This window comes from Ctenocephalides felis, unplaced genomic scaffold, assembly GCF_003426905.1.
Source record: "Ctenocephalides felis isolate EL2017-DRISC unplaced genomic scaffold, ASM342690v1 CF-g0.4_SCAFFOLD_00845, whole genome shotgun sequence".
NCBI lineage: Eukaryota > Metazoa > Arthropoda > Insecta > Siphonaptera > Pulicidae > Ctenocephalides > Ctenocephalides felis.
Window position 1 is genome coordinate 30,952,112 of NW_020536999.1, and position 13,395 is coordinate 30,965,506.

The following is a 13,395-nucleotide window of genomic DNA, read 5'->3' on the forward strand; positions in this document are numbered from 1 at the left end:
TCAGTAGCCAGTAACTTGAAAAGTATTTCCTTTTTTGAAAAACATTATTAAATATTTTTCTCGTATAATTAGTTCTTTTATCGATACCCAACGTTATTTTGAAAAAAGTAAAATTACACCACTGAAAAGAAATGTCATCCACCCGAGAAGTGGTAAAGGAGTCTAAATTGTTTTCACTTCTGAAGAGTAAGATGAACCTAGTTCCAAAATTCCAAACGAATTGGAAAATAGTAAAAATTTCAGACCCAAAGCGCTCCATTGAGTAAATATTCCGTACCCAATGACAAACATATGAATTTTTGACACAATGAAACTTTTAAATAATTTTTTTTGTATTGTAACTTAGTATAGTAAGGCAAAACGACTGCAAATTTAATATTTTTGAGCGCAATCACTTATGGCTCCTTTGCACGAATTCATACGGCGAATCAGTTCGCAAAGTGCGCAAACAAAATTATTGCAAGCAAAAGCAATCTACGCGCAGTTGAGAACACGATTCGCCGTGCGCGTCAGACGCATGCCCAGACTGCATCACTTGTTACATGAATGTTATATTATTTGCATCTTATATTAATTTAATTTTTGGCACATCTCAGCTGCTTTTCGGCATTAATAATGTAGACATTACATTTTCCTTATTCATAATTATGAATTTATTATATTCTAATATTGCCTTAGCCTATAAGTGAATAGAAATGTTTGGCAAATGACAGTCCTCAATTGTTTTTAATGTCAAACTAAGCTTCAAATATTTTCAAGGGCAAACAATGATAAGCGGTTTTTTGTAATTTTTTCTATTTATTTCTACAATTTAACTATATTTCTATGAATCAAAACATTCTAAAAAATTTCCCGAACAAACTTCAGGAAGATTCATGAAAATCCGAATTATAGTTTAGGAGGAAATATGAAACTTACATTGTTACAGAAGAATTTTATATATAAGATATACATATATATATATATATATATATATATAATCTTAAAATGCAGTTTTTTACATACCGCAACTCCTATAATCAGAGTTTGTTTTAAACATGTCTCACTTGACAATGCCTCAAACTAGACATGAATGTGAATGTTTTTTTTATATATATAAATGTATACTTTTAAACCAACGTAAGTCTGTATCATATAAATTATTTGAAGTATGAAAAAAGTAGAATTTTATCGCTTCTTGTGATACTCCAATTATAACAATTGGTCAATTTATAATCATTTTTATTTTGCTTATGCTACATTCTGCATATTAATGATAAAATTCAATAAACCCCACCTCGAACATCAAAGAAAAACTTCCATGACTACTTCAGAAGAGCTTTTGAGCACATTCATGAAAATATATATACCTAAGTAGTTGAAAAATGTGCCTTTCACAAATATCAGTCAGACGAGAACCGATCGTTTCAAAAGCGATGAAAACGGTCGCGAGTACATCCAAACATGGGATTATGAATTCGTATTATGCATAGAATATCAAACTTCCTCCTCCTGCCCCATTTGGAAAGCAGAAGAGAATTCTTATCTGAAATTAAATCTACGAACCTATACGGAAGTCTCATCCGAACAAAATGTTTTCTGGTCCATTCCGGTGTAGGAATCTAAATATTGATATATTTAAATTATGGTTGTGCTACACGTGTATATGTTGGGAAACAGAATGTATAAACAAACAGAACATATTGAAATTCTGCATTTGAAAGTTATTCGCCGCAACGTGTATATTTTTTCTTTGCTTTGCGTTGGCGGAAAACTGCGGAACGTAAATAATTGGTATCGTTCAAAATTCAATTTACGTATAAGAAAAGGGCTTTTGCGTCGGTCCATTAATATATTTTCTGTTTCAGGTTTCAGTATTTATGGAAAATAGCTTTTGTTACAATATTTTATGTATTGAGAACACCAATATTTATTCGTAAAAGTTTTAAATCAATTATCCTAATTTAGTTCAACGTTATATATAAGTTCTACCCTCATTTATTAACAGCCTTATTAGAACTCATTTATTAGAACTTTACGTCCTACAAGCTGTTGGGCTAAAACTTCTTGCGACGTATTTTTAGATGGTACCCCAGCAGCTGAACCATCCATATTAGATTACTTTATTATTAGAATTTATCTAATAGGGCTGACTTATTATTCAAATTTGATGAAGTAATGCCCGGGAAGGGTTATTTTTACTTGAAAACATATTTAAGATCTATATATATATATATATATATATATATATATATATATATATGTGTGTGTGTGTGTGTATGTGTGTGTGTGTGTGTGTGTGTATGTGTGTGTTTGTGTGTATGTATAAATTAGCGAATGGAAAGTCAACTACTGAGTATTTCTTTCCAACATCTCATTATTTTATACCATGTCTTTTTATAACTGACAGTTATAAATTATCAAATTTGCTTAACTGGTCAGTTATAAATATATTCCATTATATATTATTATTTATATCTATATTCCATATAAATATATACCATTTAAAAGATATGATTTTAACTTATAATTTATTTTATCCAAATATATATTATATATATATATATGTGGATAAAATAAATTATAAGTTAAAATCATACCTTTTAAATGGTATTTTGGTCTAGAAAAAAAAATCTAGTAATTTGTTTTTTTTAATTTCCAAATATTAACAAAATCCAACATTTACATAATTTTTGAAGATACAGCTGTTTGTCCACGATAACCATTGTCTGTTTTTTTCTTTCGCGAAACTTTAAACGCGTTTTTCTCTAAACTGTTTGTTTTCGATACGATATCCACGATTTCTCGACTTCTACTACACCCATTTATATTAAATTCTTACAGAATACAGAGTAAAAATAATTATTTACTAATAATCTGTCAGTGAGATATTCAACCAGGAGCTATATTCTTTAATCCCAGATAACTGGCATTATCTCGTCTCCATGTCGTCGTCTATACTGCGTCTCTCTGCCGATAGTGATGCTTGCTTGCGCTTTCCTTTGTGCTCGAGGAGCCTGTCTGAAAATCTAATGAATGTGACATCCCTTCCGTGTGTACCACCACTCAGGAACACAACAGTTCCATGCAAATGAGCTTGTTCAGAGCATTAGCATAGCAACAAGCTTGCGTTATTGGTTTAACGGATAGTACAGAGACGGGATGTACCTACACCAAACATTCGAAGCCATTAATGGAGATGTCATCGCAATAACTGAATGGGTTGGACGACTAAAAGCCTCAGTATCAAATGCGTTAATGGAAGAGATTTCATTTAATTAAAATTCATTGTTTTTGCGAAATGTTTCAGCACGTTCTCCACGAACAACTGATCTTTGCTTTTGTCGGAATTTTGTACCGAAATAAAGAAAATTTTAGACGAAAATTTGGAAATTTGCCAGACTGTATTATCATATATGACTACTAGATTTATATAAAACCACCAGACTTTATATATAACCGCCATATTTTATACACCCAGACTATATATGAAATGACCGCCAGAGTTTATATATGCCCTCCAGAATTCATAATAATATGATTGCCAGATTTTATATATGGCCGGGAAATTTATTATGATACTGTGTTCGATATGCAATCTTAAAGCAAATTAAATTTTCACATATTTATGATTTATGAGAAAAATGTTTTTATTTCACAGTCATTTTAAGACAAAACATAATTTAAAAAAAATACTATAAATATTTAAAAAAAAGCTGCAAAATGCTTTTTTAGAAAATAATTATACAATTTTATTTGTCATTATTGTTGATAGTTCTAATTGTCATTGTACACAGTATTTATATTATTTTTTAATTATTACACATAGTTGATATAAAATTAATAGTAAAAATGTTTACTACATTGTTATCATAAATAATTTTTTTAAGGTTAATTACCAAAACTTTAAACCTTACTCTGATATAAATTTATAATAAATGTACAAAAAACAAATTTCTTATTACATAAAAGACAAAATTTACTAACTGCTACAATCGGTTTCTAATCGCATTTTTTTTGCTCTTGGTCCTCCTTCGCCCCTTGATTCGTATGTCCAAATTCCCAATTGACCATCCCTAGAAGAACTTGCAATTTCTATTCGATGCGGGTGCCAATGTACGTCTCTTATACAATCCATATTTTTATGATCGAGTTCTTTAACGATTTTTCCAGAATTAGTGTTATATATTATCACCTTACCATCGGCGCTACCAGCATAAGTATATCTTTGGCCAGTATTGAATTGTGGCGAAAATCGACACCGCATAAGAGTCCGTTGTAGTATGTGACCTACATATGTCATAACAGATCTATCCTCTGGTATAATAGGGTCATCATAAGCATCTGCATTGTAGCGCCTTGGAAAATAGTCGACTATTTTTTGTTCTCGACACATTCGGATGTCCCACAATTTGGCACATTGGTCATGAGAATTTGTCAAAAAATGTTTTCCATCGTTTTTTGAATCAATGTGTAGAATATCATATCTATGGCCGTATAAAAAACCAACCGGCGATGCTCGATTCTCATTTAAACATCTTATATCCCAAATTCTGCAAATTGTGTCAGCACCACCGCTTACGAAAATTTTAGAAGACTTTTCAAGAAATGCCATTGAGTAGACAGTTCCAGTATGTTCCTTAAAAAGTAGTGGTTTATCGATTTCCAAATCATGTATACAGATGTAACAATCGGTAATGGCGGATAAATACATTTTACAATCCCCACTAAATTTGATAGGAAATATTCCGCAGTACAAATCGTCTTTTGTATATAAAGCACTTGATACATGTTTATGAACTTGATCTTCAATATTGTACAAATATACTCTTTTTCCTGGACATTTGCAGTAAAGCACGTAATTACCACAGGGACTAAACACGGCATCTAGTATCCAGCCTTCATTTTTGCATTTGAATTCATGGGTGCATTTTAATGCTGGAGTTGTGGCATCGTAAATTTTTATAACATTTTCCTGTTGTAAAGACATGAACTTAGTACCATCTTCTGAGTACAAGCCACAGGAAAATATCTTTTCACCTCTATCTACTACGTTTACATGATTTGGCAAAAACCCGTCGTTAATGGCCCATCGTTGATTACTACCTATAGCCGCATTATATTGGCGTTTTCTAATGATACTAGGAAAAGTTATATACGATTTTCTATGAGATTTAGTGTTAAAATCAGATGGGCGACTCGCCTTATTTTCGGACATTTTCAATTTTTATGCTGAACTAATATTTCAGATAATTGAATTGAAGAATTCACAAAAATATATTTAAGAAAAACATACGTCAATGTTTTAAAAAAATAATTATTTTGACATATAAATATCTATAAAAATTGACAATCTCTAAATTAAAACCAATCTTTCTAGAAATTAGGTGGATAGACCTTATATTACATAATATAAGGTTTATGGCATTCATCAGTTGAATTATAAGTACATTGTTCTCATACGCTCCTTCATTAACTCTTACATCATTCATAGCTAAAATTTTTCAAAAACTAGTTATTCAACAACAATATGTTTTATTTACATTTCAGACTTTCAATTTATCTTCTTATATCATTTATAAAAACTTTTATAAAACGCCATAACGTTTTCACTTCTGAAAATATGCACTAGATTATTTTCATTTCGAGTCAAATTAAATTAATGTTTAACTTAAGCACTCATAATATTATCTCAAATGATTTCAATTACGAAATTTTATTATGTTTCCGGCCCTCATTTTCCTTCCGCTTACATCAACAATTTTGCCCTCGATCATAATTGCTTTCTACGTTGACATTCTCATAATAATTTCACCTCTCGACTGCATTTGTTCGCTACGTAAAGGCCTCGGCCCCCGTGTACACAAGAGCCAGCAATTATTATACTTTCCCGAAATTAATTTTGGCAACAGGAAATTTTATTCTAATTATAATCTTAGATACTTTGAATTAAACAGTGGAAAAATATGGCTAAAATTTTTGTGATATATAAACACAAATTTGATTTGATATTTTAAAAATATTTTTCCAACGTGTAACGCCTAAAAAGTTTATTTGTTTTATAGAAATGAATTCAAATATACCTATAATAAACATTATTAGATTAGAAATCATTATTCAAAGATGGAACAAAAATGCGTATAGACCAGTACTACCCCTTAAGCATCCTACATTAATAATAATTTTAGGAGTTGTGATTATATATAAGTAAACAATTTTTGAATAACTTTACCAATATAAAAGTATTTATGTTAAGTTGAATCTAGATAGCTTTAAAAGCATAAAAATATTACTTTTCTACTACTAGCATGATTTTTTCTAATATTTTAGATTAATAATAATAAGAATTTATGCTTGCATTTAGAAGAACGTAAAAACATTTACGTTTCTCCGAGTTCTTAAATGTTCTAAATACATTTCGTGAAACACGTAAAATATTTACTGAATGTCTTAGAAGTCAAGGCAAATTTCAACATGAGAGAACTTCCTCACTTTAATTAAAACATGACATGAGGAGCGAATGCTTCGCAGTGATATGACAATGCTAAAGTATAATGTAAAGCTAAGACAATGAGCATTATACTGGAATATTAATGTGTAAATTTATTAACATAAAATCTAATCACGAAATGATTTTCTTACCGCATACAGAATCATAAAATATCGAACTTAAAAAAACTCATTTACCTAAAAAGTTGTTCAATATAAATTATTGAACGAAAGAATTAGAACGAAAATGTTCAACATGTTAGAGATCTTGTTCAATCACTAGAGAAATCACTAAAAATCATCATCACCATCATCATCATCAAACAAAAATCAAAACTATCAAATCCAGAGTGAGAAAACTTTATTGGCTGCATATAATTCAAAACTAGCACTATCGAGAATAAAAATTTTGTTTTATAAAACAATAATTGTTCCTATCTGCTCTAGCAAATCTAATGTGGCATTCGTACAGCGGATCCAATCAAAACTACTTAGAATGATGATAAGTTCACCTTGGTTTGTGAGCAATAGATCTTTGCATGATGATCTGAGGGTGCAATATATCAAGGGCTTCATAAAAAACATTTTGACTAATTACATCAAAAATTAAAAAATCATTCCAATTCACTTGTTGCTTCGTTACTCCATACACTAGAATTGAGAAGACTAGAAAATTATAGCCAATTAACTTGATTCCGGTAAAATTGCATCTAAAAGTACATGCCCAATCGGGTAACTACTATCTATAATTATATTTCATTCATGTCGATCAAAATAATTTATTGAATATAACTTATTTGTTATTAAAAAGAAGAAATAAAAAAAACTTCAAACAAAAAATATTGTAGGCATGAACAATAAAATAATCGAACTAAATTATTCGAAACATTTAACGTATACGTTAGACTCACATTTGTCATTTCAAAATTTCTTATGCCAATATTTTTTGCTGTCGACCGAATCCAAGCATGATAACAACGAGCAAACATAACTTATGATAATTGTATTCCTTGTTTATATTACATTATTCACCATGCGGTCCTGAATAAGTTAAAAGTGTTTAGGAGTATTTACTTTAGCGAGCCCGCAACCCCAAGTGTAGTACAAAAACAAACAGACACATATTAAAATTGTATATATATACATTCACAAACGCAGTTTATTAGCAAAAATTGTAAAAAATTCTCTGAAACAAAAATATTTTTGTAGCCCCTTTTATCTATCAGATCTTGACTAGAACAAGTGGAACTATTATGTAATTTCCCCATCCTACAACTATGCAATTTGAGTAGCTTGTTACCAGAGAAAACGCGTAAAATAGTTTTATGAAAAGCTGTGAAAATTCGCGTATTTTTCTAACGTAAATAGTTTGCATAAAATGCAGGTAATAACGTGGATAGTATCATGTTAGAGATACTTTTATACGGAATATTGTTTCAATAGTTATTTTTCATTGTTGGAGCAATGTATTGTATATTACGAATTTTTAGAGGCATGAAACTGCTACTGTGAAAATAGTTATGCAATTTCTAATTATTTGAATTTAATTACGAAGCTTTAATGAAACTCGAGTTTGGTAAATTTATATAATAAAAGTTATCATTATCATTCCTAATTGATTGAAAAATTGAAAGCATATTTATAGTTAAAAGTTTTTAATATGTTTATTTGAAGCCAAATACTTAAAATGAAAAGCAATAAATAAATAAATTATTTATTATATATGTTTTGACAATGTAATTATTCAGCACGTTAACGAATTTAGAACTGAAAAAATCATATTGTTGGTAATTGTTTTATGAAATAACAACCAATAAAATAGGAAACTAAACTAACTAACATGATTAACAAATTGCCTACAACAATGTCTTTAATTGTGTGTTGCATTTTTCTTGGTTTGAATTTGTTATTTATTTATTGTTAATATAAATAGTTATTTATTGCTTTTAATTTCGACTATTTGGCAAAACGCAAAATGTTATCGCACTAAACGAAAATTCTTCAAGAACATAATTTGACAGTTTCAATTGAAACATAATTTTGACAGTTTCAATTAAAATGTTAAACAATTACTAATTTAGTTGTTATGATGGTAGTATATATCAAACTACCGTTACATCGAATCCTGTTGCATCAAGACTTAAATAATCAAAATATATGACCTTGCATTTAAACCTGCATATTAAAAACATACTTGCACAATATATGCAGTAGGTACACAACAGTTTTGCAAACTATTACTAAATCGAATATAACAATAGCCAGCAATAACTATTTTCTATTATGAACTAATCAAGCAGGTTTTAACCAATTGCTATGAGTGCTGAATAAAAACAGATATTTTTCATTTCTTATTTATAATGTTAAGTATTATTTTTTATATCAAGACAATTCTTACACATTTGTAATATTTTTATTCCAGACTGCAAGCGCATAATTTAACTTTTCCGTCCGACGGAACGACTCACTGGTTGAATCTGTCTACGCCAGTCACGGGAGATTGGTTCGGTGTCGCTTTTCTCAGCTGGACTGATCCGAAACTCGACAAAATAGAACAGCAAGGTAAATATGTGCAGAAATATTTTATACATTCTCGAAAAAGAATGGAGAATAAAACCGTAATAATAAATTACTTCTAGGGCACTTTAGATTTTTTTAAAAAAATATTTTTTAAGTAATCTCAAAATCAATCCAAAATTATTATTGATCTTCTGTTTGGATCCAAGAATCGAATACAAGTGAGGAATACAAATATAAACAAACAATTTCTAATTTGCAAATCCGTTTAAAAATTATTTAACTCTTTGGGGACGGCTGTCCACCTGAGTGGACAAACATACTCTGTGAGGCACTGGCTATTTTATAAACAATGACTCAGTTTGTATAAAAAAGTTGAATAAATTACATATAGCAGTGATAAACAGTGTTGTATTTTAAAGATAATTTCAAGTTATTTTAGTAGTATTTTTAGCCTTTTTTGCTATATAGTCTTTTTTTAATATTCAAAACGACCGAGCGCTTTTAAATATGGCAAAACGACTGGTAAATTTTGTGAATTAAGCAGTAGTGAAGATGAGTTTCAAATAGACATTCATACAGACAAATTTATGAAATTACTATTCGCACCGAAGATAGTGATGAATGTGATGATGATATTATCTAACCAACAAAAAAAATGTTCGGCAAATTAAATGAAGAGCGGAAAGACATTAGCGAATGTGCCGATTCTCTTTCAATAACCGAGTTTGACATACATCAACAAACACCCCGACTACAAATACCAAGCAATATAAGATATCCAATAAATTATTTTACATTTATTAGACAATATAATAGAAAAAAACAAACCATTATGGCAGCACAAAAATGAACAAGTATACTGACTAATCAGTGGCATATTCTAAATGTGAGATAAAGAAGAAGGGATTGTATTGTCTGTTCTGACAGAAAAGCACCAGGAGAAGGCGGCGAACAACATTTTATTGTAAAACATGTCAAAATCAACCAGCTATGCATTTTGGAAATTTTTTTGAACGTCACCATTCTTTATAAAATGATCAAAAATAAATTAATATTATAAATGTATGTCCTTCAATGACCAAAAATTTTTATCAAACAAACTGCATAACATACACAATAAAATCAAGTTTGCAGCCGGTACCGTAGATTGTTTTGAAATTGGTGCCGTCCCGTAAGTGTTAATAAATTTTATTTGACAGTAATACAACCATTCATATATTTTACACAAAGATTTGGGCTTCTGCATTTATAACTTTTTTTCCTTGGCAAGTACGCATGGAACGCATTGAAATGCTCCAACATACCACAGCATATTTCACTAATATTTGCTATATATATACGAACCATTGCGAATTTCATTCCCATAATTAATATTACCAGCACGTACTTAATTATAATCTGAAATTGACATTATGCGATGCTCAATGTGATATTGCTGCGCGCATTACTAGTTATATCAACTCCAATAGCGACGCGAATCCATTTCGAACGACATATTCAAATTGAGGGAAGTCAAATTACCTTTATTACCATCAAATGTTATTGCATTGGGAGTAATGCTTCTATATTAATTCATATTAAATGTACGTGGAATAAAATAAAAATTTGGTATGAAAATTCTATAGGCGTCAAAAGTTAGGGGCTGAACATCCCCTACATGCATATTGAACTATAATCAAATGGTATCTAAATTGAGAAGAATCAAATTATTCAACATCAGCATATACATAAAAAATCTCATTTTTTTTTTCAAGAATTTAAGTGTATTTTCAAACCCATTAGTTAATTAATTAGTTAATCCTTGTTAATAAGCGAATAGATTTCCCAAAGGCAAAATAACTTAATATCAGATCAAGGTTATAAATATTTATTTTACACCGTCAATTTTCTGCAAAGTTTCATAAATAAGAAATTAATCAACAATAATTCCAAAGAAACGGTTCTGCCGATCAACGATAAAATGCCAAAAAAATGCTAAATTTCGAACATACTGTGTTCAATTCTGGCGTCAATTCCGAATGATTAGAAACATCAAGTAAATGTAAAATTATCTAAAAAAATTGACAAAAAAATATTTTATGTTATGTTATATGTTGGAAAAAAAATATGCAGAATATATCAAAAGTGACAGTCTCTGTACAGCATATATTGGAGTATTAATTGTCAATGTTCTTCAAATTAATAAATATTATATAACCAGATAATTTATGATGTATTTTTAAAGAATAAAATTTAAACTAACCTGTGTAGTGGCGGCCAAACTTCACTAAATCTGCACCTGGTAAATTTGACACACACTGAACTCTTGACTATCAATTATCGGCATAGACTGACAAATAGGCATACGACATCACTCCAATATTGCAATACACCTGTTTACGTAAATAAATCTAAAACCGCACATAAACATATCTCACTGTAATCTATTTAGATTGTCAGTTGAAGATAAATATTATAATAAAAACTGTCCTGGTTTCTTCGAGACCCCGAAAATGCGACGAAGACGACCGGGGTGCATTCGGCGTCCCCGGTCACACGCCTTTGTTCTGGTCCCTACCAAACGCAGGAACGATATGAAAGATTTACTTCGACCATTGCCTTAACATCAACAAACATAGAACAACAATTCTTCATTGTATAGATATGAACTTCGGTTGGTAAACAAACCATTTGAAGTTGTATCAAAATATCGATATAATCGATACAAAAATTACTAATAACGAAATTAATAATAACTAGCTGTATGTGCACTTCGTTCGCGTGGATTTTTTTTTAATATATTTTATTGGCCTCGCTTACTCGAGCATTTAGCCACCTACATTATTCTATACAATCATATATTCTATACAATCTACAATTTCATACTGTCTTCTTCTTGATATAATTCTATTCTTTCTATACTTCTTAACTTACCTTCGCGTTCTTCTTTCTTCTTCTTTACTATCTTCTCATTTCATCTTCTATACACTTCCCCTTCTTCTACTATATTTCTCATTTCATCTTATAAATTCTTCTTATTTCAATTCATTTAATTCTAATTCTTTATTCTTTAATTTTTATACATTTTGATTGTTTTAAATACATATTTTTAATTACAATTCATAATTCTATTATAATTCCAAATTAACTACTTAATATTTTTCAAATTCTTGCCGGAGATTCGAACTCAGAACCTCCAGCGTGCGAATCGGGAACGCTACCCGGTAAGCTAATGCGTGGAGTTTTTAAAAATATTTAAACGTTTTGGTCATTTTTATATAAATTGCTATCTATTTGCATATTCTAATTTCTTTATACAATACGTTTGGCCTTTCTCAGACTCTTTGAGATTTGACTATTTTTAATCATTACTAATTTGAAAAATTAGCTAGTTTTGCATGGCATTATGTCTTAAGGCAGATTTATTTATCTTGAAAATTTATTTGAAATAATTATTTTTATTTCTGAAATGTTAAATTACGCACCTCTAATTATTTTTCTATACGAGTCTTTAGGTTTTAGGTAGGGGATATAATTTAGCGTCTAATTGTTAAACTGTATAAATATTGGTACGAAACTCATAAAAATGTGTACATAAAATTGTGAACAAAATCTGTATTTATTAATAAAATCTCTGTATAATATCTGATAATTTGTTGTGTTATTTTTTACTTCTCTTATTGTATTCATTTGTAACGTGAGTAAATTGAAAAAATATATATATTTATCTTTATAAATATTAATCACGGTAGTTTTTAATTGTAAGAATATGTTTTTAATATTACCATGTAATATCTATAGTAAAATATTAAAAAAAAATGTAGTAAAAATAAATTGAAACATGTGATTGAATACAGATATTTAATCATCTTATTACTATTATTATAATGTATGAAAGTAATTAAGCAAACCAAAATAGAAATTAATTACCATCTTAATTACAATTACATATATTTTTGTGTTTGTATATATAATAATAATGAATAATTACTAATAGTCTGCCTGAAGGCAGGTCCATGGTGTGAGAGCCACCATTTGATAGATATTTCTGGTCCATCATTCTCATTGCCGCTATAACACATACATATATAATGTATGTTTATATATACAACGAATTCTTCTTCAAATTATATTAAAATTTAATTTTTACTTTCTCAGGCCTGGGGCCCCGTTGCGAAACTTACATGCAGTCCGCCCTGCACGCGCTGCTGGACGAAGCTTCCCCGAGCCTGGTGCAGGACATTGTGTATGATCTGGCCTCCGTCCCCGGTGAGAAACAAAAGTTACGATTTCACGTGCCACATGAGACCAGGTCAGCATCCTTGAGATTTCGACTTTTTGACAGATTGGATCCGGCAGGAATGAGTGGAGGTAAATAGTTTAACAACTGAGATTCGTTATAAGAGTTCTTTTATTTTAAGCCAAACA

At 29.8% G+C, this 13,395-nt stretch overlaps 1 protein-coding gene across 1 annotated transcript in view; it reads left to right on the top strand.

Moving 5' to 3' along the window:
• The window catches only part of LOC113382074 (post-GPI attachment to proteins factor 6), a 109,219-nt gene that overhangs the window by 89,247 nt on the left and 6,577 nt on the right, over positions 1 to 13,395 (top strand). Inside the window, exons 4-5 of the mRNA XM_026620635.1 lie at positions 8,891 to 9,030; positions 13,126 to 13,338. Coding sequence (XP_026476420.1) covers positions 8,891 to 9,030; positions 13,126 to 13,338 — 353 coding nt within the window. The remainder of the gene's footprint in view (positions 1 to 8,890; positions 9,031 to 13,125; positions 13,339 to 13,395) is intronic.